A 24,795-nucleotide genomic window follows, 5' to 3' on the forward strand; every position below is an offset into this window, starting at 1 on the left:
TTCAGCTGGCACTGCACCAATACTGTGCAAGCACAGTGCCTGAGCTGGTCCGCTGTCTCTTTTATCCAGCTGGAACAATGACCTCCCACCTGCCTTCAGCCTTGATGTTTTTTCCTATTCCTTTGTAAAAAGGCTCAAATTACCTACAAACTTGGTTCTTGCATTGTGTTGTGCAGTAAACTACTTGATATGAAAGGCATTATACTAATTATTATTATTATTATTATTATTATTATTATTATTATTGTTTAATCAAACATGTTTCTTTTATATCTGTATTGCCCCTCTCAAAAACACTTTAATAGGCTTTAATTTGTCAAATTTAGAATAACTACAGTCGTTACAGTTCTTACAAAACTTTGCACCGTTTTATTTTATGAAAGGAAAAAAGAATACTAGGACGAAACATTTTAGTTTCTAATGTTTTTTTTATTTTTATTTTGAGGAGGAGAAGAAAAAAAAAAGCTGTGAAAACTTTGCAGTGAAGTAAAAAAATAAATAAATAATAATACAAAAACATCTTCTAAGCTTTGGTCGGTGCCACATCTAGTATAAGGTGAAAATGCCAACTTGAGTGTAACGGTGCCTTTTCAATGATAACTAGAAATGCAGTGAAAGTGACAGAGCTGCTGTTTTGCTGTAGTGTAGCAGGAGTGCGTGTGTGAGTCTCAGCACGTAGCTGAGAGTGTCGATGGTTACCGGCCGCCAGGCCGCGCTGCGCACGCAGAGAGAATGCAGCTGGAAGACGGATATAAAAATCCCGGCGCAGAAAAAAGAGTCTGTCGTAAAGAGGCAGTCGGCAAGCAAGCAGTGATTTGCGGTGCATCTGAAACAGAGGCAAAGAAGGACTTGGCATCAGGAGGTTTATCTTTGAAGCCCGCTGCGATCACTGCGTTGTAACACCCCGATATATAAGGTAAGATTATTGTTCATTTTGCTGCACTGGCACTACCAAACGCCTAAATAGAAGTAGCTTTATAATGTTACTTAAAATCGTCATGTCCCGACCGTGTGCAAGAACAGAAGTCTAGAAGTTTCCAATCGGTCGTAGGGAAGTCGGCTGTAGCCTATGTGTTGCTCCACAGTTACTTGCATGATACTGAAACTTTTTTGTAGAGGGGGGCTGAGGGGCGACGTTAATAAAGACGTAGTAAGTCACAGTTTTAACAAACATGCACGTAGGCAATCGTTGGTTCGTACTGTATAGAAACGTTATGAGTACTGCTGTCAACTTTTGCTTGCGCTTTAGTTCGTTATTGAGGGTTACAATATCATCACCTCCTAACCCCGAATGGAAACCTTTGTTTACAGGTACAGACGGTGCTGTGTTGCAGGTAATAATTTAACTGGGGAGGGTTTAGTAATGTGTTAATAGCAAAACAACACGAAACATGCAGTGTGTCTAACGTTAATCTTAAAGACGCATATGCATTAATAAACCTGTACGCACCATCCATGCCTTGTGCCTCGTTATCCCGAAACATTAACCGTTTGTCATCCGTAGTAAATATTTCTTGTTTAGTCTTTTATTATTATTATTATGATGAGTATAATTATTATGAGTATTATTGTACTACCCGTTTCAGTTATTTCTAAACAATTTATGCACATTGCTCAAACCTTTTTTTTTTTTTTTTTTTTTTTTTTTAGGAATAGTACACTTTATTACGCGCAAAATTGACACATTAATTTGAATCGTATAACCTCGTTCAGAAAGTATTTATTTATTTATTTATATTTATTTATTTTATTTTTTTAAAACTCATTTAGATAACAGAACGCTTTTAGTTTACCGGTAGTGCGTTACCAATAAACTAGCATATTGAAGTGTTCTGGGTTCAGAAAAGGCACTGAAACTTCGTACGTGTGCATACGTGATGGGGTGGGCTGTAGTTTTGGCAGCATCTCGGCACATCCCAAAACTAGTGGGGGAGGGGCAGATCATACGTGGCAACATTCTTAAGCTTTTTTTCCTCTTGTGACTGAATGAACTTCTGACAGTACTGTGCAACACGTTAAAATGTTACAGTTTTGCTTTAGCGTAACTAAATGTTTTTTTTGTTTGTTTGTTTTTGTTTTAATCAAAATAGGTCATTTTAAATTCAGGTTCCAATCACTTTAATGAAAGCCCCGTCTTTGAGAAACTGTAATTTTTACGTATGTGAAAACGGCATACTATATATATTATATATATATATATATATATATATATATATATATATATATATATATATATATATATATATATAATTAATACAGCAGATGGTTGTCTTAAAAGGACAAGTTAATTTGGGAGGAGCGTGTCAGTGTTGCAGATGAAACGTTTCCAGGGAAGACTAGCTAAGCACATAGTCTACATGCTGTTACAGTTCAATGACCTGGTTTAGCCTCTTAACTTTGGACCACTGCATACACTTAATCTCACAGTTGTCATTAAATGTATAACAGAACTGTTAGTTACTTTGCGATTGTCACCAGAAAGCACATAATTCCCCATGGGTGAGCTGAATCTCAGGCAAAACGCCTCAATACTTTAGTGAACTTTAAACCAGGCTGTGCCATTTTGTATAAATAAACAAAAACAAATAAAGTTATGCAGTATTTTGGATGCAGTAAGTGTATGGTTTTGTAAGATGCTGGAATATTGTGAAAGCATGATTGGTGTTTTGCAGAACTCATGCAAAGTGTACTGCATGCACAATACTGTATGCCTGGTCCCCTAATGTTTGGTACGAGCAAATGTCTGTTGTATAATCTAGAGGACTATCTGTGAAATGAAAGTATACTGTATTTTATCCCCAACTATAAAACAGTGGTACAGGTCAACCTTTATTAATCTTGTTGTGTTTTTTTTTAATCTACTGAAGTGCTTATTAACATCACTAAACACAGAAGTCTGCCATGGAACAAAGGTGTGAGTTTAGAGCATGGAGCTAGATCTCATTGGAGGTCTAATCAATTCATCTGAACAGCCATGGCTCTTCATGCCATCATGACCAGTAAGAAGCCTAGGCAACTCCCTGATGAAATGCATTCCAATAACTGGCCTGCAGTATGCAGTGGTTTCCGTGGTGGTGCTATTAAGATCCAACACTATTTTTAGGTCAGTTGAATAGTCTGCATTGTTTGCAACGTTTTGTAGTGCAATATGGTGGTATCTACATAGTACTATGGAAATACATTCTAGCAGAGTTTTGACTGGCAGACTATTTCAGTGGCATCTTGCCAAAATGGTTAATCAAAGAACTTAAGTTTCTTTTAGTATTTACTGCATATTGTGCAATTCGATGTTCTTGCAGATATGGACAGCAGTGCTGCATCAGATGCTGTGAGAGGAAGCCAACACACAATCCTGGACACTTAGAAGCTAGACATCATTACCTTTTCTGCGGCCCAAGGCCAATTCTTTGTGGGCTGTTGTCCACATCACAGAGAAAATGGCATTCCTAATTGTCACCTTTACTCTGAGCTATGAATGTGAAAAACTACTGTCTCACATTCCCTAAGGGGGAGGGGGGTAGGGGTGGACACGGGTCTGTGCCTCCCCGAACCAAAACGGCTTGGTCCACAGTGCAGCTGGTCCATTCTTGGGGGGGGGGGGGGGGGGGGGGGGGGGGGGGGGGGGGGGAGAGGAGAACGGAGAACATGTGCAAGATTGTAACTTTGCTGTGCTGGATCATTTGCAAACATTGAAGCACAAGTACAGTACATTGCAAACTCATGTAGGGCACAGTCAACTGGCCCAGTGAATTGAGTGACTAACCAGATAGCAGTAATTGAGGAGGAGCTCTCTGCATTTCCATATTTAGAATTGTCCTGCTAGCAGTGGTGCTGTGTCTGTGAATCTGATAAACAGAGTCAGAAAGATGTCACCAAAAGCAACACAATTCTAATAATAAACAATACGTATATGAATCAATGTAAGGATGTAGAAAACAATTGAGCTTGTAAAATTCTCTGTCCTGTTGGAAGAGTGCTTTTAATAAAAGATCCCAAATTTTGTATTTATATATCAAAACATCTTCTACCCAGGCTTAGATTGGATGCACTGATGGCATGACGGGGACCTGGAACTGGTTAAGTGATGGCCACTGTCAATTTACAAGCTTTACTGGGTTTATAGATATAAATTGAGATAAAACAGATTAAAATAATAAAAAAGTGTTTCTATTAGTGAAACTGACCTACAGCACAGGAAGTAATTTTTGTACCATGAAGCAGCTAAAACTTTTACATCTACAGTGTTCTCTTCACCAAAAAAAAGTGTGTGTGTGTAATTTGGTCTGTACAGAAACAGAAATAAGACTCCCATTGCATAGCAGTTTGATACATTCCTAGTTTTGCAATTAGTTTAATAAGACGCACTTGAGTTTGTTACCTATACACTGGTTAATCAAGCTTGTAGTAAAACTTGGAGCGGGTACTATGCAATAGTAGTCTTATTTCCATCTGCTCTGTCTTGCTATGTCTGCATTTCATTGTGTCAAAAAAGCAATTTGCCTGATTTATTTGCATTCTGTGCATCTCTAAACTAACATGCAGTCCTGCACAGGCGTAATTATTTAGAGAGACTGTCGTCAAAACCCAGTCGTCAGTTCAGTTCCCGGGCACAGGCATGTAAACACATCCAGTCATTCGTTCGGGTTTGAAGTAAAAGTCTGATATGCCTCGTATCAACTTTTATAAACAAGTGTGGCTGAATGCATTTTTTGTATGCACTTAAGATCTGATGGTTGTTGTTTTATGATTTGTACCATGCAAGGAAAGCTGTTTCAAAGTAGAGAGACTTGTTGGCTCACTGACTCGTGACAAGTTGAATACATTAGTGTATGATCTGCATGACCTTTCTTGTTTAGCGTCCTCTAGTGGAAAGTAGATCTGGAAATTTGAGTCAGGTAGGCTAGTCCTAATTAAGACATTCCAAACAGTCTTTGTGTGACTTGCCCTATGACCTATATTCCATTGTTCTAGCAGTAAAAACTCATTTAATTGAACATGATCAGATTTCAATAAAATAATAAAGCTGGAAGTCGGCACCCTGGAGTACGAATACATTTATATATATTTATATGAACACGCTATTTAATAAATGATCCCACAATTGATTCAGATTACACTCCAGCTTTGTTGGGAGGGTGTAGTGTTTTGTGCAGAGTACTCTAGTGCCACAGGAAGTGATTATTTGGATAAGCTCTCCACATATGAGGGTCATTGGTGTCAATTGGGCTAGTTTACCATTCCAAGTGAAGGAAGTGAAGAAGTGGCAGTTCCATGCAGTACCTCCTTTGGGGGGAGGGTCTCTGCTGCCTGCACTCCTGTGGGGGTGGGGGTGTTTCAAATTCGAGTCTGCTCAAACGGTATGGGAAGCTTTCCAGGTGGCCGTCCAGAGATTTGTATAACAGATTCATGCAGCACAACGTCAATGCACTTCCCTTTAGCCTTCGAGACGATGTATTGATGAATTCCATTCTGCGGTCCAGCATATCCACTTTACTTCGCTTCTCGCTGTGTTGCCATTTCGTTTTAACTGACACTGAAGTAAATATTTCCTCTGAAAGGGACACCCTGTTCAGCACAGAACATGGTGGGCGTGTGGGAGACCTCGAATACCGCTGACTCATTGTGGAAAGGGCTGCATTATTTGCAGCTTTTTTTTTTTTTTTTTTTTTTTTTAATTGGGACCACTCTTTTTAGGATTTAGTTTAGGGAACGGACTCTGTTAGAAACCAGTCAATGTTTAGTAAACCTAGCCTGAGGAAGACTAGATAGATCGTCAATATATGCAGATAAGAGAATTATTTCTGTAAAACAAAACTATGAGTGATTAGATAAGGTCAGATTAGGACTAATGTTAAGCACTTTGTAAAATAAACTGTGTTTGCCTTTTGGCGGTGCAGTGACTTTTTGGATTCACACCCCTGTGTTTATACAGGTGCGGGCTGCCGGGGTTATCTGACCCTTATTTCCACTTTCTCTTTGTCGATACAAAGTATTGTGTTTGTGGAGTGGATTTTACATTTGTTGTCCTGTTAACATAACTGTAAATCTGCCATTGAAAATTCAGTAAGCCAAGGCTTTAGATTGTGGCAAACTCATCATTTAGACTTTAACTGCTGCTGACTAAATGCTTATGTAAGCTACCTGCTAAATTAGACATGCTGTCACTAGGTGACATCTGGAACACTGTCACTTTAGTAGGTATTTACATGCCGCTGCAATGACGCTATTGTTGCTGAATAAACACACCATTTGTTTATTCAGCTAGACCTTTAGTAGAGCAGTGCAGAATTAGAAGCACATGCTGGGAATTGTTGTTCATAGTTATGACGTAAAGTGCACTTGATTTGAGTTGACACCTGCATTTTGCTTTTCAGTAACTCCTTATTTTTTAATTGGCAGCCTAGTACACTGAAGAAGACAATAGCTGAAATGCTTGTCTACTTGATTTGTTACAGAAGACAAAACTAGTCATGTATGTTTTGTCTGTGTTTTTGTGTGGTTGTACATTTTCTTACCAATTGCAAAAAAACTCCAGCAACAGTCTAGAATAGTTTAAAGAAAGCCAAGGTTTATTTATTTCATCAAAACCATTTTTTTAAAATAACGATAACCTATTAAACTATCGGAATAGGGCACTTGAATTATGCACAAGCAACAACTTTTTAATATTCCCTCAACAAAGTGTAAATAAGATTTGCTTAAATGAGCCAACTACCCAACGTTTGTCAAGGGAAAGTGTTTGAAAATAAACAGTGGCAGTACTTGTAGGCTTTTGAGATAGTAATTATAATATGTAATTGTGATGAGTCAAAGGGGTTTCGGTCTGCAATTCAGCCTCCCAACAGTAGAAGGCATCAAACCAACTCGGGATTTCCCTTACCAAGGTCTTGTGACCATGACAAAAGTCATCTTTTTAAGGGGCGGCACCTTGGTGAGGGGCGGAAGTACGAGTATGTAAATTCCAGCCACTGGAGTCAAGTGAAATTAAGGATACCTGTCAGTTTGGGATTGGTGATCCACTGACTACCGGGGCGGGGTTTGCATACTAAAGGAACGTGCTACTGTGTTCGGGGTTGGTCCTGAGGAATAGAGGCGGGGAGAAACAGGCTGGAGGAGGACTTGGTTGTTGTGGACTGTGTCACGAACGGGGGCTTTACTAACTGGTTCTTTTCTGTTTTTATTCCTTTTGTTTTATTTTTTTGGATTAAAGCAGAACGCGACGAGGACTAAGAGGCTCCCGTTCCTTTGTTTTTGATTACTCCCGCACTCCCTCCCTCACATCCTTTTTTATTATTTTTCTTTTTTCCTCGTGTAATATTAAATAAAATTTTAATTGTTACACGTAAATCACTGTCTGGAAAATCCATTTGTACTCACACGCCTCACACGTGGTGTCATTGTGGGAGATGGATCCAGCTACAGTTTTGGCGATGTTTAGGGAGCAGGAGGAGAAGCGAGAGGAGAGGGAAGCACGGCGCCAGGAACAGCTCGCCCAGTTCTTTGGTCAGCTGGTAGAGAAAATCTCGACACCAGCGGCGGAAACAGCGGTTGCCCGGATGTTTTCTTCACAACCTAAGCTACAGAAGATGACTCCGGAAGATGATCCTGAGGCGTTCTTGGTCACCTTTGAGAGAGTGGCAGAAGCAGCAGGGTGGCCCAAGGAACACTGGGCCATGAAATTGGCACCCTGTTTGACAGGACAGGCGCAAGCCGCGTACAGAGCCTTGATGGCCCCGGAGGCCGCGGATTATATAAAAGAAAAATAATAAAAAAGGATGTGAGGGAGGGAGTGCGGGAGTAATCAAAAACAAAGGAACGGGAGCCTCTTAGTCCTCGTCGCGTTCTGCTTTAATCCAAAAAAATAAAACAAAAGGAATAAAAACAGAAAAGAACCAGTTAGTAAAGCCCCCGTTCGTGACACAGTCCACAACAACCAAGTCCTCCTCCAGCCTGTTTCTCCCCGCCTCTATTCCTCAGGACCAACCCCGAACACAGTAGCACGTTCCCTTTAGTATGCAAACCCCGCCCCGGTAGTCAGTGGATCACCAATCCCAAACTGACAGGTATCCTTAATTTCACTTGACTCCAGTGGCTGGAATTTACATACTCGTACTTCCGCCCCTCACCAAGGTGCCGCCCCTTAAAAAGATGACTTTTGTCATGGTCACAAGACCTTGGTAAGGGAAATCCCGAGTTGGTTTGATGCCTTCTACTGTTGGGAGGCTGAATTGCAGACCGAAACCCCTTTGACTCATCACAGTAATATAATTACTTTCTAATGTAATTGTAGTTACTTGTGTTCCGGCTGAAATGGTACTTGGTTGTTTGCATTTTCAAAAGCTATATAATATCCCTGTTCCTTTTCCAGATTACCTTGCTTTACATATGATCATTTGGATGTCATAACTCCCTGCCCTGTGTGTGTGTGTGGTTACAACAGGAACAGTATATCCAGAAATGTGGTAATTAGTTTTACTGTAGAGACTGCCCGAGGCTGTGCATTGTTAGGGCCTGCTTTCTGAATGAGTCTTCCAATATCTCCATACCTGCAATGCACTTCCATGTGCTTGGATCACAATCAAGACCATTCACACGTAGCTTTAGGGAAAGGACAGAGTCTCAGTCACTACTGGAGAGCTCTGATACTCTCGATGGCAGCAATTGATGGAAATGATCGTTGGCCATGACTTTCCATTTTGCAGTTTAAAAAAATCCGCTCCAACATTCAAATCTAGGCATGTGCAAAATGACAAGAGGTTATCGCGCAGACACTAGCGATTTCAACAGGACTCCCATAGAGTAGCGGTATGAGTTTAATTAACCTTCATTCATAGATTACCAACTCGGATGTATTTAATTGAGGTTACAGTAAAACCTGGACAGGACCTAACAGCTGAGCAGTGGGAGCCCTGCTAGCCGTGTTTCAATACTGCGTCTAACAAACCGCAGCACAGCAGAGCTATGGCAAGATTAAATGTTCTGCTAACCATTGCACGTGAAGCTCTTGTGGTGATTTCTGACAATTTAAACTGCAATGGAAATAGAGAATATAGATTTGCTGCTTCACCTCAACAGGCTCTCGTACCCCTCCCTCGTAGCAACATACCGTTCCCCATTTCTCCCTTTAACAATCCCATAGTGCTGAAGATCACACTCCGACTAAATTGAGGATATCCTCAATGGTAAACATACATGTGTGGCGTGGATATTTACAGTGCTTGTTTTATGTCTGAACTTTCCTTCCTTTTCTCCAGAGAGAATTGCAGCATTGAGCTGATGGAGCTTGTAACGGTGTGGTGTGTGTTGGTGCTCGGGGCTTCTGTCTCCTTGTCAGAGGCCCACAATGACTTCTATACCTCGATCGGTAAGCTCTCAACTGCTGCAATAACGATAAAAATAATAAAGATGCAATCAAACCTGTGTAATCTCACTCCTGTTAATGTCGCCCTCCCCTTTTAATTATCATCACGTTGAAATGTCAGTGGCTGATCTACGTTGATAATATCCATTGCATTCTCACACTAGTAAATATTAGTTACAGTTGATTCTCCAACACTTGAATGCATAAAATTGGAATGTTTACATGTAAAGCAATTAAGATGTTCAAAGCACATTTAAAGTTGATACTGTATAAGAGATCCACAGATGTCCCTGCTATTATTTTTATTAAGGTGCTTGTTCCTCTCACTGCCTGTCTCCCTCCTGCTCCTCAGGCCACATGACCGATCTACTGTATACAGAGAAGGACCTGGTCACGTCTCTCAAGGATTACATTAAGGCTGAGGAGAGCAAGCTCGAGCAGATCAAACAGTGAGTGTTTTTCCATTCGAAGCCAAACATTCCGGGCTGTGCAAACCAGCACAAGCTTGCCCTTTCTATCCCAATGGAGAATGCAGAAAAGAGCCTTGTTCGGAAACTTGCTAAGGAAAATGCCCCTTACTGTTTCGTTTTCCAGGCTCTTTCCACTTTGATTCTGGTTAATCTCATTTTTCCTGCCACAGTCCTATAAAGTGTTACAGGTAATCGCAGGGGGGGAATTCTCAACAAAGTGCAGCTACTACTGTTCACAGCCAGGTGTGAACATAAAAAAATGAAGACAATGTAAATGCTGATTTAATACATACGTTTAAAATGTATACATATCAGTACACGATACATTTATGAATACAAAATAAGCCTTAAAAAATAGCTGATCAAATATAACCAATTCACCATAAACAAGGAAGCAGAAAATACTGAAAGCTTTGTACCGTCTGTATGTATCACTCACTCGTGCTGTATTATAAAGTTAAACCTTAAATAATAACCATTAAGCAATATTACACTGTGCAGTAACTGCTGAAGAGAGGGGGTTTATTTCAAGATATTCCAATAAAAGGGAAAAACCTTTACCATTTTGGTTTTCTTTTATTGCAGCCCTCGTAACAGAAAATACGAGGATCACAACAAAACAAAACATTGATCACTGTACTTAACATGTACCTTGCAAGTTGGGCCCATGTTTGAAAAGCGTGAAGCACAACTTCACCTGTGTCTCGAGTCTGACTCGCTTACCAAAATCTGAAGCAGTGCTTTGGCAATCCTGTTTTTTTTTTTTTTTTTTTTTTTTTAAGTTAACCCCTACTGCCCCACACATCAGTTGCCATTAGAAATGCAATTTCGTGACGCCTGCCAAAATGAAATCTGATCAGAATGAAAGCTCAGCTAATCAACAAGCAGTGGTTATACTGACCTTAATGGTGGCCAATAGCAGCTAACAGAAACAGAAGCAGTATGAGGACTCAAATGCAAGCAGCATGGACTGCGCTGAATAAAGCTGCTTTGCATCACCAATTTAAAGGTTGACCAAGAGAGGCGTTACTGGGGGAGCTTCTTTGGCCTCACAAAATCTCACTGGTAGCCGCAATTGAGAAACGTTGCGCTAGTGGATTGTGTGAGCGTGCCTGTGCGTTGCGGTAGAGTACCGGCAGAATTTCAGCCCTTTGTAATGGGACCCCCCCCTAGCTGTGCTCTCAGGTTCCCAGTTACACATCGTGTTGCCTGTAGTGCAGGAGGTGAATTGGGAAAGTAGCTTATAAAGTATGGTGGGGTGGAAAACTAAGCTAATCCGGGAACATGTGGTGTTGGTTTGGTTTTTTGTCTTCCTGATTCTAGAAGGGGAAAAAAAAAAAAAGCTATGATGATGTTTTTACTGTGCTCTGTGGTAATGTGTAGAAGCAGGTGCAGCAGTGAGAGATGAAAAGCCCAAGATGGCTCACAGTGAGACTGTGCTCTGTGTTTATGTATTTCACCTTCACGTAGTGATGCCCACACATGGATATTCTCTTCACAGAATGTGTGTTACTGTGCAGCAGAAATGATTTCTCTGATCACTTGTATACTATCTTTATAGCTGTGATAGTTTTCCAGAGCTGAACTGGAATGTATAAAGGGGGCAGATGTCATGTGGCTGTGAATATTAAAAAGCAGGTCCAGGACTGCCGCATTCTACTGTGGATCAAAATGACCTACTTTTGAGAATTTATTGGCAGGGAGAGTATGAAATCCTTACCCTTTTCTTGTTAATCCCTTCCATCCTGGAACGACCTATTCTGGCACCTGGCATCTTGCAGAGATTTTGAATGCAGAGTCAGCCAGACCCAGCGTTTCCACAGGAACACAAGGGCATGCTTTTAATACACTCTTTATGTAATACTTTACATTTATGATACCCTGATTTCATTGATTTATGTTTATTTCAGGTGGGCGGAGAAGATGGACTCTCTGACGGACATGGCCACCAAGGACCCCGAGGGGTTTCTGGGTCATCCCGTCAACGCATTCAAGCTGATGAAGAGGCTGAACACAGAGTGGGGCGAGCTGGAGAGTCTGGTGCTCAAAGACATGTCGGACGGTGAGGCCCGGTTTAGACAGGCTGAGCCCACTAGGAGTCAAACGATCCATCTTGTAACCATGAATCGTCCTGCATTCTTTACATGGTACATCGTAGTGTTCATAGAGGTTTGTATCTTGAGACCAAATCAAAAGCACAGCAACATGGCTCATTGTAGTTCAGAGTGATCTTGAATGAACAGTAAGTGTGTTTTATAGTCCATATGAGCACATACTCTCCCTAGCTCATTTACTTTTTTAACATAGTAGTCCATCATTAATTGATCATGTGATCTTATGGATCATACGATACTGTGACATGTATCATCGTGACATGCATATCATATGTTTTGTTGCACCTCTGGAACCCGTCCATTCGTATAGACTAGGTGTCGCAGGCAAATTGCTACGACCTACTTGAGAACTGAGGTTATGAAGTTTCACGTGTTGAGGTGCAGTGTCAAACCCCTCCAGGCTGTTTCCCGTGTCGAGGTACAGTGTCAAACCCCTCCAGGCTGTTTCACGTGTCGAGGTGCAGTGTCAAACCCCTCCAGGCTGTTTCGCGTGTCGAGGTGCAGTGTCAAACCCCTCCAGGCTGTTTCCCGTGCGAGGTGCAGTGTTCCAGGCTGTTTCCCGTGTCGAGGTGCAGTGTCAAACCCCTCCAGGCTGTTTCGCGTGTCGAGGTGCAGTGTCAAACCCCTCCAGGCTGTTTCCCGTGTCGAGGTGCAGTGTCAAACCCCTCCAGGCTGTTTCCCGTGTCGAGGTGCAGTGTCAAACCCCTCCAGGCTGTTTCCCGTGTCGAGGTGCAGTGTCAAACCCCTCCAGGCTGTTTCCCGTGTCGAGGTGCAGTGTCAAACCCCTCCAGGCTGTTTCCCGTGTCGAGGTGCAGTGTCAAACCCCTCCAGGCTGTTTCCCCTGTCGAGGTGCAGTTATGATACAGAGATCCTGCTCCTTAGAATCGCTTTAATTTTCACTTGCATGTTAACGGCAGGGGTCCGGAAGGCAGCATGTATCTAGTGCTTGCCTCCTTTTTTTTTTTTTCTTTCCTTGCTATTGCAATTTCTTTAGTGTGTTTCAAAATACTGGGGTATATGGAGTCTGTCTTTACTTTTTTTTTATATAGGGAATTTGGAGACACTCCCTAATCTTTCTCTTTCTCTGATCTCTTAGGTTTCATCTCTAACCTGACGATCCAGCGGCAGTACTTCCCCAATGACGAGGATCAGACTGGGGCTGCAAAGGCGCTGATCCGTCTGCAGGACACCTACGACCTGGATACCAACACCATCTCTACAGGCAACCTGCCTGGTGAGCACAAGCACCGTGCTGGAATGGGGCTGGGAGGAGGGGGGGTTATCCACCACATCTGTTTCAATTTTCCAAAATACTAACTACATTGATGGTAATATAAAGCAAAATTACTTGAACCTGATATTGATGAATACTCCGTTTTCCAGGACACCTCACAATTTAAGATTTAAGTCTACGACAGTTTCATAACTATTTCATTTGTTAATTTTTTTTATTGTGTTTGTAACATTACCATCTTCCTTTCTTTATATATAATTTCCTAGTGACCCCTCTTATCGGTTTACTACAGTCTGTACTGCAGGGCTGCCTAACAGATTGCTCTTCTGCTCTGTGCAGCTCCTTGATCTCCCCTATATGGTTCTCTTGATTTATAAGCGGTCTATCCCCATTCAAGACTCTATACTGGTTTGAAAAGACTACAAGTGCAATTGGCAGTCTTTGGTAGAAATAGAAGTACAGTCAGAATGCACCAAAATCAATGCTTTTAAGCTGGATGCATGTTATAATAAGCTTAAACATAGTGAAGCTGTAGTCTTCGTCTCACAGCGGTGTCGCCCATTCCAGGCTGTAGTTCCAGCTTGATTAGCCACAGTGTAGCGGTAACAAGCTCAGGTGTGTCTTATTAAACATGTAGGAAAACCAGGAATGGATCAAACTGCTGTGCAATGGGAGTCTAGAGAATGACTCCTCACGCTAACAGTGGACTGTCTTGATGAATAAATCTATCCGTGTGTGTCATGGTCGCGTAGGTGTGAAGCACAAGACCACGATGACAGTGGAGGATTGCTTCGAGCTGGGGAAGGTCGCCTACTCGGACGCTGACTATTACCACACGGAGCTGTGGATGGCCCAGGCCCTGAACCAGCTGGACCAAGGAGAGGAGAGTGTTACCGACAAGGTCAGCATCCTGGACTACCTCAGCTACTCCATCTATCAGCAGGGTGAGCTGGACAAGGCCCTGGAGCTCACCAGGAGACTTCTGAAACTGGGTAAGAACTGGGAACATCTGGGAAGATTGCAGAAGACTTCCAAGGGGCAGGCCTGGTCGGTACTTCTTCTTCTTGGCTTGTGACTTGCTCAGATCTCAGAAAGCTAAGTGGCAGCAGCAGGGTTAGGCCTGCTGAGTTTGATCTGCTCAGATCCTAAACTACTTGGACAAGGAGCTTGAGTTGAGTATGGTGTGAACACTGTTACAGATGTCAAGACTTCAAAGTGAAGTGTGCATCATGCTGATCATGCAACTCTCCTGTCTTAGATCTCTCTGACACACTCGGTACTTGTATTTTATGTATTTTTCTGGGATGTGACTGTAGTTGCCTCAGTTAAAAGGAGCTCCTGTTGCTTTGCTGTGGGCTGCGTTTCAGGGCCTGAGGAATGTGAAAACTGGTGCTCTTCGGAGAGGTACCAGGCCGAGACTCTAATAATAATGAGTGACTGGCTGCTCTCCAACCAGTGACCGCGTGATTGTGTGCTGGCCAGACTCATGGGCCCTGCCAGGGATTCCTTCATACCTACCAAGAGACTTTTTCAGAAATGCGATGTGTTTTTTGGCAAAAATGTGTCGCCTTTTGTTTTGGTTCTTGGGTTAGGCAGGCTGCTTCTGTCATGGTCATGTCGTGGACTTGCGTCCTGTTTTTTTTTAAAATTTTTTATTATACACACACACACACACACACATGCACTCACACAGTGGTCGAAATGGGCTGGCATGCAACGGTATGCCATACCGGCACTTCTCCAAAAATACCAAACGCGCTTTGACAAATTATATAAAAATAATAATAATTAAAAAAACAACAGACAAAAAAAAAAAACGGTAGGCCTACTATTTTTGTTGTATTTGTAAAACAAATTAGAAAAGTTCTATAATAGTTATGGTGTGGCACTTCCTATTGGAGTGCTATGTTTCCATGGCAACGCCGCCTCCTCCATAACCCACCCCTTCTTCCTGCGCATATACATACACGTGTTGAAAAAAACGGTACTAGATTGAGTTTGCAAGTGTGAGAGATCAGTAAAAACAAATAAAGTAATGGATCGATTTGTCATCTCAAAGCAGACTGAAGCATGGAATCTGTGTGGGACCTGCTGGGAGGATTTGAGCCAAGCGCAATTTAACATCTTAATAAGAGCAAAATATTAACTAAAAGGAATTTAAGTGTACATTTTTTTTACACTTAAGCCAAGTCAAAATATAAAATGAAAAATGTTATTCTTTCTCAGAGGTGAAATGGTTTGTATGGTCTGCAGGAATACAGCAGTTAGGGTTGCCAGCTGTTCTGGTTTTGTCTGTATTGGTCTCTTTTTGAGGCAGCTGTCCTGGGAAATCTGTAAGACTTCCAAGGAAAGTGTCATCAAAGTGTAAGATTTATTTATTTGTTTATTGTACGAAATGACTCTGGTGTCCCATTTTTTTGTAAATCAGAGGTGGGAACCCTAGGTTTCATACCAGGACTATTAAATTTATATTTCGACCGCTGTATGTATATATTACACATACGTACAGTGCCTATAGGAAGTATTCACCCCCCTTGGACGTTTTCATAGTTTGTTGTTACAACCTGAAATCTTGATGCATTTAATGGGATTTTTTTTTCCTTTCAACCTAAACAACACTTTCAATGTGTGAAAAAATGGGGAGGGGTGAAAAAACAAGTCAATTACAAATAAAAACCTGAAAAGTCTTCATTAGGTAAGTATTCACCCTCTTTGCTGTGACACTCGTAAATAACCTCAGGTGCAACCAATTGCCTTCAGAATTCGCACAATAAGTTAAATGGAGTCCACCTGTGTGCAATAAAAGTGGTTAAGATTTCAGATTAAATACACCTGTCTCTGTGAGGTCCCACAGTTGGGTAGTGCATTGAAAGCCAAGATACTACCATGAAGACCAAGGAGCTCTCAAAACAACTCCGGGATAAAGTTGTGGAAAGGCAGAGATCAGGGGAGGGATATAAAAAGATTTCAAAGGCATTGAATATACCTTTGAGCACAGTCAAGTCGATCATTAAGAAGTGGAAGGTATACGGCACCACCCAGAATCTGCTTCGAGCAGGCCGGCCTCCCAAACTGAGCAGCCAGGTAAGAAGGGCGTTGGTCAGAGAAGCCACCAAGAGGCCAATGACAACTCTGAAAGACCTACAGCGTTCCATGGCTGAGATGGGAGAAACTGTCCATGTAACAACAATAGCTGAGGTACTCCACAAATCTGGCCTGTATGGAAGAGTGGCAGGAAGGAAGCCATTTCTGAAAAAACCCATGTAAAATCCTGCTTGGAATTTGCAAAAAGGCATGTGGGAGACTCTGAAAAGGTGTGGCAAAAGATTATGTGGTCCGATGAAACAGAAATTGAACTATTTGGCCTAAATGGAAAGTGTTATGTCTGGCACAAACCCAACACACACATCACCCAGGTAACCCCATCCACACTGTGAAGCATGGTGGTGGCAGCATCATGCTATGGGGATGCTTTTCATCAGCAGGGACTGGGAAGCTTGTCAGGGTATAGGGCAAAATGGATGGAGCTAAATACAGACAAATCCTTGAGGAAAACCTGCTTCATTCTGCAAAAGACTGGGATGGAGATTCACCTTTCAGCAGGACAATGACCCCAAACACACAACCAAAGTGACACTGGGGTGGCTTAAAAACATGAAAGTGATGTCTTAGTGTGGCCCGGTCAAAGCCCTGACTTGAATCCGATTGAGAATCTGTGGCAAGACTTGAAGATTGCTGTCCACCAACGAGAGCTTGAACAATTTTTCCAAGAAGAATGGGTGAATATTGCATGATCCAGATGTGCAAATCTGGTAGAGACTTATCCCAAAAGACTCACAGCTGTAATTGCTGCCAGAGGTGGTTCTACCAAGTATTGACTCAGGGGTGTGAATACTTCTCTAACCAAGACATTTCAGTTTTTTTTATTTTTCATTAACTGTTTCACAATAAAAATGATCTTGCCTGTTCAAAGTGTTGAGTAGATAGTGTAAATCAAAGGGAAAAAAAAAACAATTTAAATGCATCAAGATTTCAAGTTGTACCACAACAAACTGTGAAAATGTCCAAAGGGGATGAATACTTACTGTAGGCACTGTGTGTGTGTGTGCGTATGCGTGTTTTTTATATATAAAATGTAATATAAAATTTAAGTTTGAGATGCTCGGTTTTATTTATTTTTTTTGTGTGTGTAGCGTCCGGTTTCAGATGTAGATGCCCCACAGTTCTGTCTACAGTTTGATACTGGGAACGCGATGAGATAGCATTTTACAGACTGGTTTCATGGTGCAGATGATGACATGACTGAAGTCATGTGACAAAACAAGTGGTGGAGGGGCGGGAGCGAAGATGCAAGTTGAATTGGACCTTGGCAAAGACATTTCTCATCTGCAGCTTGAGGAACGAGGAGCAGAATTTAGATGCTGAAAATCAATGCAAAAGTTAGTGGTAGACTTTTGTAGCCTGATTTCGTGTGGTTTTGTTTTTTTTTTTTTTTTTTTTTTTTTTTTTTTTGCAGACCCAGAGCATCAGAGAGCGAATGGCAACCTGAAGTACTTTGAGTACATGCTGGCCAAGCAAATGAAGGCAGAGCAGCAGTCCGAGGAGGGGTCTGTGAAGAAGGAGGAGGTGAAGTTGAAGGAGAACAAGAGGAAGAAAGGAACCCCTGAAGATTACCTGCCAGAGAGACTGAAATACGAGAAACTGTGCCGAGGAGGGGGGAAGGTGGTAAGAACACCCGCAGTGCTTCAGCGTGAATTTGGGGGGGGAGGGGGTGGGGGATGGTAGAGTTGGATTTTTATGTATACCCCTCCTCTCTCTCTCTTCTCTCTCTCTCTCTCTCCAGTCTCCTCGAAGACAGAAGAAGCTGTTCTGCCGTTACTTTGACAACAACAGGCACCCACGCTATATCCTGGGGCCCGTGAAAGAGGAGGACGAGTGGGACCGGCCCAGGGTTGTGCGTTACCACAACATCATTTCAGATAAGGAAATCGAGGTGGTCAAGGAGCTGGCCAAGCCCAGGGTGAGTGGCTTCTGACCTGGTGGGGGGAGGGGAGTTGGGCGAGGAGCTTCAGGCTCGCCCAGACATTTTTAAAGAAATGTTGTTTACTCCAGTAAAAAGAAACATTGCATTAAAAAGAAACACTGTTAAATTGACAGATGTTTGAAAGAAGTATTTTTCCCGTTTCTTTTTAGAACTTGGTAATTATTGGTTATCTTTTCCTTTAATGAGACTAGACAACACCCTTGTAAACTAGCCCGTTTTGGAAAAGAAAGCATGCAGTCTTTAGTTTGTATTGGGTGTGTCCTGTCATTCAGCCTGGGTTCTGTGTAGGCCTTGCCCACTGGTGTCTCTGTGTTCTATTACTGGGAGGGATGCCCCAGCACTGTACCCTTCTGAGCGCTCGGTTTCACCCTGCCATGTAACACATTTTCCCTTTAACTGGTTGGCTCCACAGCTAAAGAGAGCCACCATTTCCAACCCAATTACAGGAGTGCTGGAGACAGCCCATTACAGGATTAGCAAAAGGTAAGGAATAGTGGAGGGCGGCCTGTGGGGGACTAACACTGCGTGGCTTGGCAGCAGAGACCACACAAGCGCTTCACCTGGGCAATACAGCACATTAGAGACTACTTAGAACACTAACGTAGCGGCAAGAAACAAAAACTTCATACACTCTCCTTTTGAATCTCTACACTGCTGTATATGGGGGTTGGGTGTGGGGGTTATATCTGTATTAATCCCTTTCTCGGTTCCAGTAGAATGCCAGCCTCCTCCCATTCGATCGGCAGCATTAAAATAGACCCTCCTTTGTTTGTTTGTTTGTTTTTTCTTTCTTCTTCGTCTTGTTCCTGTGACGCAGCTAAGGCGCGCCACCGTGCATGACCCTCAAACAGGAAAACTGACCACAGCCCAGTACAGAGTCTCCAAGAGGTAAGGGGGGGTCATGCCAGTGTTTGCTTTAATCAGCCAGTAAGACAATGCGAGCAATCTTTTGGGCCCATATGATATGATACTATATGGAGTAATGGTAGTAATAGTTGGTTGATAAAACGCTGTTTTGGAACGGACTCTTAACTGAGTACCGCTGTTCAAGGGCCTGTGGGCTGGGCAGAGGAGGGCAATTCCACGACTGGTTTGAATCCTAAAAGGAACTTTTGGTTCACACTGAACAGACCTGTAGTTGAAAAGCAGCACCATGCTCTCCTTTGCCCCAGGGTGATGAAACACAGAGCAACTTTCTTTTTGCAAATGTTGCTGGAAACTTCCCCTGCAACTAGCTGAATGAATAGGAAATTATAAGCTTCCGTGTGTTTTAATCACCCCAGTGAACTTGTGTTTCTTAATCTTGCAGCCACGGCGAGGGAGGGAGAGAGTTTTCTTTGGTGGAGGAGCTTACTTCATAGTCAAAGGATATCTTTTCCAAAGATGTAGCCAGCAAGGGGGCCCAATTTAAATTTTTTTGATAGTGTTGCTATACAAGGTTAGAGTTTATAATACACAGGAATTCATTCCAAACTGTTTGTTTTAAATGTGTTCAGTAAAACTTATTTATTTAATCAGAACACTCTTGAAGGGGTAGACTAAACTAAGTGTCGGGCGGGACTATCTCAGTTAGCAGAAGCTCACTTTTATTATTTATTGACTACAAGAACGTGTTCATTGAAACATTTTCCAGCGGTGCGTTTTGGCAGCGAACCAAACAAAAGGGACTTTTTTTTTTTTAATTACAAGTTTATAAACTAAACATACAAAAAAAAGCCTTTTTCTAAAAAGTAAATCGTGGTTACATTTTTAAAATGGAACTGACATGAAGTGTGTTTATTTTTAACTAGCTTTTTCTGCTGTACTGCGCAGTTAAGGAACCGGAAACATTATGATACTGCTTTAAAAATAGGCACTGCTGACTGTGCTGTCCTTATTCTTATTATACATGTGGCCCTTTGGCTTTTCAAATATTATTCATTATATTAATGTGTCTGTGATGTTGTGTGGTGGGCTGAGAGCTGCTGGAGAATAATTTTTGTGAGTGTGGACAACAGCTTGGACCATAGTTGAAGCAGAGCAATATAGTTCTAACCGTATAAAACTAACAGGACACGGATACAGGACAGGGTTTTGTGCACGTTAACATTACGTTATTCTTCTTTGAAAACTGTATGTTATGTTGCATTCCTGAGGAAAGGGGAGGAGTGTGTGCCAGGAGCTCCCCCAGTCGCATAGCGAAGTGGAGTGAGACCTAGGGAAAGCATGCTGACAACTACAGTGAACTGGTTTAGATTTATTTATTAGAATAAAAGAAACCTTAAGACATCTCCTTTCAGAAGCCTTTTCTTGTAGGATCGAATTCCTCCATGTGGTGCGGTGTGGGACGGGGGGGAGATGGGGGGCGCCCGTCATTAAGGAGAATCTGCTAGGTCACTCGTTTTTCATGTTCATGCGTGACATGACGCCTGGCCTTTTTGCATGCTGCTTTTTTTTTTTTTTTAAACAATCAATTATCAGTGCTCTCAAACTTGTTTAACAAACTAACTTGATTTATAAATGTGCACGTCTACTTAAGTCTGTAGCCTGTATTGTACATGATGATGACAGTAACGGCACCAACTGAACACCAGCTTGTAAATGCCTCCAAGAAATCATTTCCTTACCCCTAGCAAGTGTTCCTTTCCCCTGTGCATTCTTCAGAACAGAATACCTATAAATCCCTTCACTAGGCTTTTCTCATGTAGCCTCTTAAGATGTATCCTGTTGTATTTGTCAATAGCGATACTCCCCAGAGCTTCTTTGAACAGGAGCTGCAATCCCTTACTGGAAAATGAATGAAGATTCACAGCTTCCCAATAATAATAATAATAATAATAATTTAAAAAAATCAACCAGAGTTCTTCATTGGCCACCAGGTTTCACCAATGAAGGCAAATGCAGTGACACTGTAATCCAAACCTTCCCCCAATCAAACCACTGCAGCCCCTTTGTAAATGTATAATGTGCAGAACAGCTGGGAGCCAGCTGGTGATTGGATAATTTTCTTTGTTTTACTGTATATTGGCGCATGCCCTATCGCTCCTGTCTGCTTGCTTCGTGTCACAGGCCCATTGCTGCTGAGGATTGTTAACCCGCTCCCTCTCTCCCTCTCTCTGTCCCGCCAGTGCCTGGATAGCAGCATATGAGAGCCCAGTGGTGGACCGGATCAACCAGAGGATAGAGGACCTCACCGGCCTCGACGTCAACACTGCAGAGGAGTTGCAGGTAAATCGGCAAACTTTTATTGTCCCGCTAAGGTTGTGTGTAGACGTGCTTTCGGCAATTTTGATTTTGACAAGGCTTTGTGTTTATTAAGAACAGCACTCTTTTGCTTCCTGCCTTTTTGTAAATTGTGAAAAGTCCACATGTGATCTTTACCCATCTGTGCTGTAAAGCTGGTTTTCTTGTGTAGTAACCTGCTGTTACGATAAAGAAGATTTCATTGTTGTGTGTTTTTTATTTTTTCTTCCAGGTGGCCAACTATGGTGTTGGGGGTCAGTACGAACCCCATTTTGATTTCGGCAGGGTGAGTTTTCAGGCTTTTGTGTTTTTTTTTTTTTTGTTCTAGCAGTGTAGTATTGGGACCCATCAAGTAAATAAAGTTGATTTTACAGTTTCAATTTCTGTGGGATAGCTGACTTCACAAAACACAGATCTGTATGATTCAAACACACTCGCACACAAGGTGGGTGGGGGAGGGAATGGGGAAACTAAAGGGTTATCACAGTTCTGTGTGTTGGGTGGAGCTGATGTCGTGTTTTCTGATGGTTTCTGCAGATCCTCTGTGTTTGTCAGGCTGGAGTGTTTTTTTTGTTATGCGGTTTCTGAATCTTGCTGCTAAACATCTCTTCTCCTCACAGAAAGATGAACCCGATGCCTTCAAGGAGCTGGGGACAGGAAATCGAATCGCCACGTGGCTGATCTATGTAAGACCTTCACGACTGTTTCGCTTATTACTGCTGGAAACTTCTCCCTCTATCTGTCTTTGTGAGTTGTACAGAGCTGCCCTGTCCATGTGTCCTCCTGCAGTATCTGTAGTATTGAGATGCGTTTCTGTCCTGATTACCGAGCTGTCCATCTCATTTCCTGCACCCTCTTGCTCTCCTTGCAGATGAGTGACGTGGCAGCAGGGGGCGCTACAGTCTTCACCGAGGTGGGAGCCTCTGTGTGGCCCATGAAGGTAAGCTGGTAGTTCTGTGTACCATAAATAAATACATGTTTGTGACAGGGAAGAAAGCTGACCATCAGTGAAACAGATCACACGTGAGCTTGATTCAACTTGACTGTAAGACCCAGTCACCATTGACTGTGCTGTATCTAGGTAGTTTTTGAATAAGGTTACAGCGTTGCTAACTAAGCGTTGCTAACAGGCAGTTGCTATAAAGCCTAGTCTTTTCACACAACAACCTTTTCCCCAGTGGAAGAATACAGATGCACAATAAGGAATTACCAGAGATGACAGAGGTTTAGGTTTGTCCGATTATCTGGTAATTTCCTCTGAATTGTTATACTATTGCTTAAATAATCCACACTAATTATGTTTGGATGCCCCTGATTTCACTCCAGCTAAAAAGTTAGGGTTTGATCACAGCAGTTGGGGAAGGACTTGCTTGATGTCTGTTTTGTATGTAAAAGACCCACGGTGTGTGTGTGTGTGTGTTCCAGGGCTCAGCAGTGTTCTGGTATAACCTGTTCCCCAGTGGAGAAGGGGATTACCTCACACGGCATGCAGCCTGTCCCGTCTTAGTAGGAAATAAATGGGGTGAGTGACAGGACTCTACCACTCTCCTTTTATAAGTAGAGGTTATGATTTATAGTGGTTTAGCTGATAGACTGATTTTTATGCATTAAATGATAGTATACAAGATGTAAAGCTGTCTAATGTGTTTTCAAACATCGTAAATTAAACCTGTATTTATTATGAACCCCCACCCTGATTTTCTTAAAGTTTTAATATAACAGTTGGGTTAATGGTGTTGTAGTTTCCGGTTATAAAAACTTTGATTAGAAAAACGGAAAGTTTATGGAACATTCCAGACTTATTCCTGACCTTTTTCTTTTTTCCCTTTCAGTTTCCAATAAGTGGATCCACGAGCGAGGCCAGGAGTTCAGGAGGCCGTGTGGATTGGATGAGTCAAACTGATAATCCAAGTGTAGAATAACACTCCACAACAATCCTCGCCCCCCAACCCCCCAACACAAACCCTACAACCCACAAACTGAAGAACAGGACCACAGCTGGGGTCTGAGCAGCAAGGGGTCCAGAGGCACCACCACTGCTAGAGAGGGGGACGGGAACCCTGGACATAATTGGAAAGGAGTCCATTGGACATTTTCTTCCTGCTGTGTGTTTTTGTTTTAAAGAAAAAAAGTGTGATCCATTTTTGTCATTGGTCACAGTATTTTGTTTTTACCAGGGTACTTGGTAGTACTGCATTAAGGAAACTAGCAAACAACTTAGTACATTGTTTTCTATCCTGAATTGTATATGTACATTTTTAATTTAACCAGGAAAATCCCATTGAGATTAAAATCTCTTGCAAAGGAGACCTGTTCAAAAAGGAGGCATGTCATATACACCCCCCCCACCCCACCCCCACAAATTCTAATGAGCACAACCAATACAAACAAGTTAATTGAATTACATGAAAACAGATCTTGGTGGTCATCTGTATTTAACACTGTTTTTTTTTTTTTTTTTTGTGAACAAAGATGGCTAGAGGGATTTGAATTGATTACAATCTCGTGTAATTATGTAAGCCCCCCTCTCTCAATACAGACTCCAGCGAAAAGGGTGGTTCATCATATCATCCCTGTGGTTTGTGGGAGCCAGGTTCTATTTATCTGTTTTTAATAGTTCAGTATATTTGTTTGTGTAGGAAGTGTGTGGGGATTTTTTTTTTTGTATGTGTGTAATGAATGTTTTCTACAAAAAAATAAATTTTAATAAGTGTTTTGGGTAACAAATGCAAATGAGAGTTTGTATAGTGTGAATTATTATTTTGTTGGTCATCAATTCTACTGCTCTGTATTTTGCTTTATTTTTAAAATACAAGCACTTGTCTGTTTAATTATGACTTGAGGAGGGGGGGGCTCTTGAGGTATAAGGATAGATTCACAGAGCTTCTCTATCTATCTTAATTAAATGAAAGTTTTTTTGGCTCAAGGCATAGCTATACTTTATAATAGCTAAGGCATCATAATCCAAGACACTTTGGTGGGAATTTACCACGATTTACCATGTCACCTTAGGTGTTTATTGTAATTCATTTTCAATCCTTCACCTCGCATTTCTGTTCTTTATCATGTCTGTGATTTCACCATGCTTTACTGCACTTTTACCGTGGTATGCTGTCATGGAGGTGCTGGTTTGTGTTGCAAGACCCTGCTGCTGATGAAGATATCCAGTGAGATGGTGCTGCACTGAAGCTCAGGTACAGAGTTCATCTGAGCTCATCTGGGCTAGGTAGAGATCGCTGAGCTCACCTGGACTAGGTAGAGATCGCAGAGCTCACCTGGGCTAGGAGGAGATCACTGATCTCATGGTATCATTTCAAGCAATAGACAGCCAGGAGTCATTGGGCATGGGA

At 42.0% G+C, this 24,795-nt stretch overlaps 1 protein-coding gene across 3 annotated transcripts; it reads left to right on the forward strand.

Moving 5' to 3' along the window:
• The first annotated feature begins 760 nt into the window (after positions 1-760).
• p4ha1a (prolyl 4-hydroxylase, alpha polypeptide I a) lies at positions 761-24,178 on the forward strand. Of its 3 annotated transcripts, XM_041260897.1 has the most exons (16): positions 761-916; positions 9,255-9,364; positions 9,714-9,810; positions 11,742-11,893; positions 13,042-13,179; positions 13,932-14,171; positions 17,696-17,904; positions 18,023-18,199; positions 18,636-18,706; positions 19,046-19,111; positions 21,331-21,430; positions 21,678-21,731; positions 22,066-22,131; positions 22,317-22,385; positions 22,871-22,967; positions 23,278-24,178. In XM_041260897.1, exons 2-16 carry the CDS (start codon positions 9,277-9,279, stop codon positions 23,346-23,348), a joined length of 1,695 nt encoding a protein of 564 aa, XP_041116831.1. In that variant the 5' UTR covers positions 761-916; positions 9,255-9,276; the 3' UTR covers positions 23,349-24,178. The 3 variants fall into 3 exon arrangements, with proteins under 3 accessions (XP_041116831.1, XP_041116829.1, XP_041116830.1); XM_041260895.1 differs by lacking the exon at positions 19,046-19,111; XM_041260896.1 differs by lacking the exon at positions 18,636-18,706 and having other exon boundaries at positions 19,041-19,111.
• The last annotated feature ends 617 nt before the right edge of the window (positions 24,179-24,795 follow it).

This window comes from Polyodon spathula, chromosome 10 (genome assembly GCF_017654505.1).
Source record: "Polyodon spathula isolate WHYD16114869_AA chromosome 10, ASM1765450v1, whole genome shotgun sequence".
Taxonomy (NCBI): Eukaryota; Metazoa; Chordata; class Actinopteri; order Acipenseriformes; family Polyodontidae; genus Polyodon; species Polyodon spathula.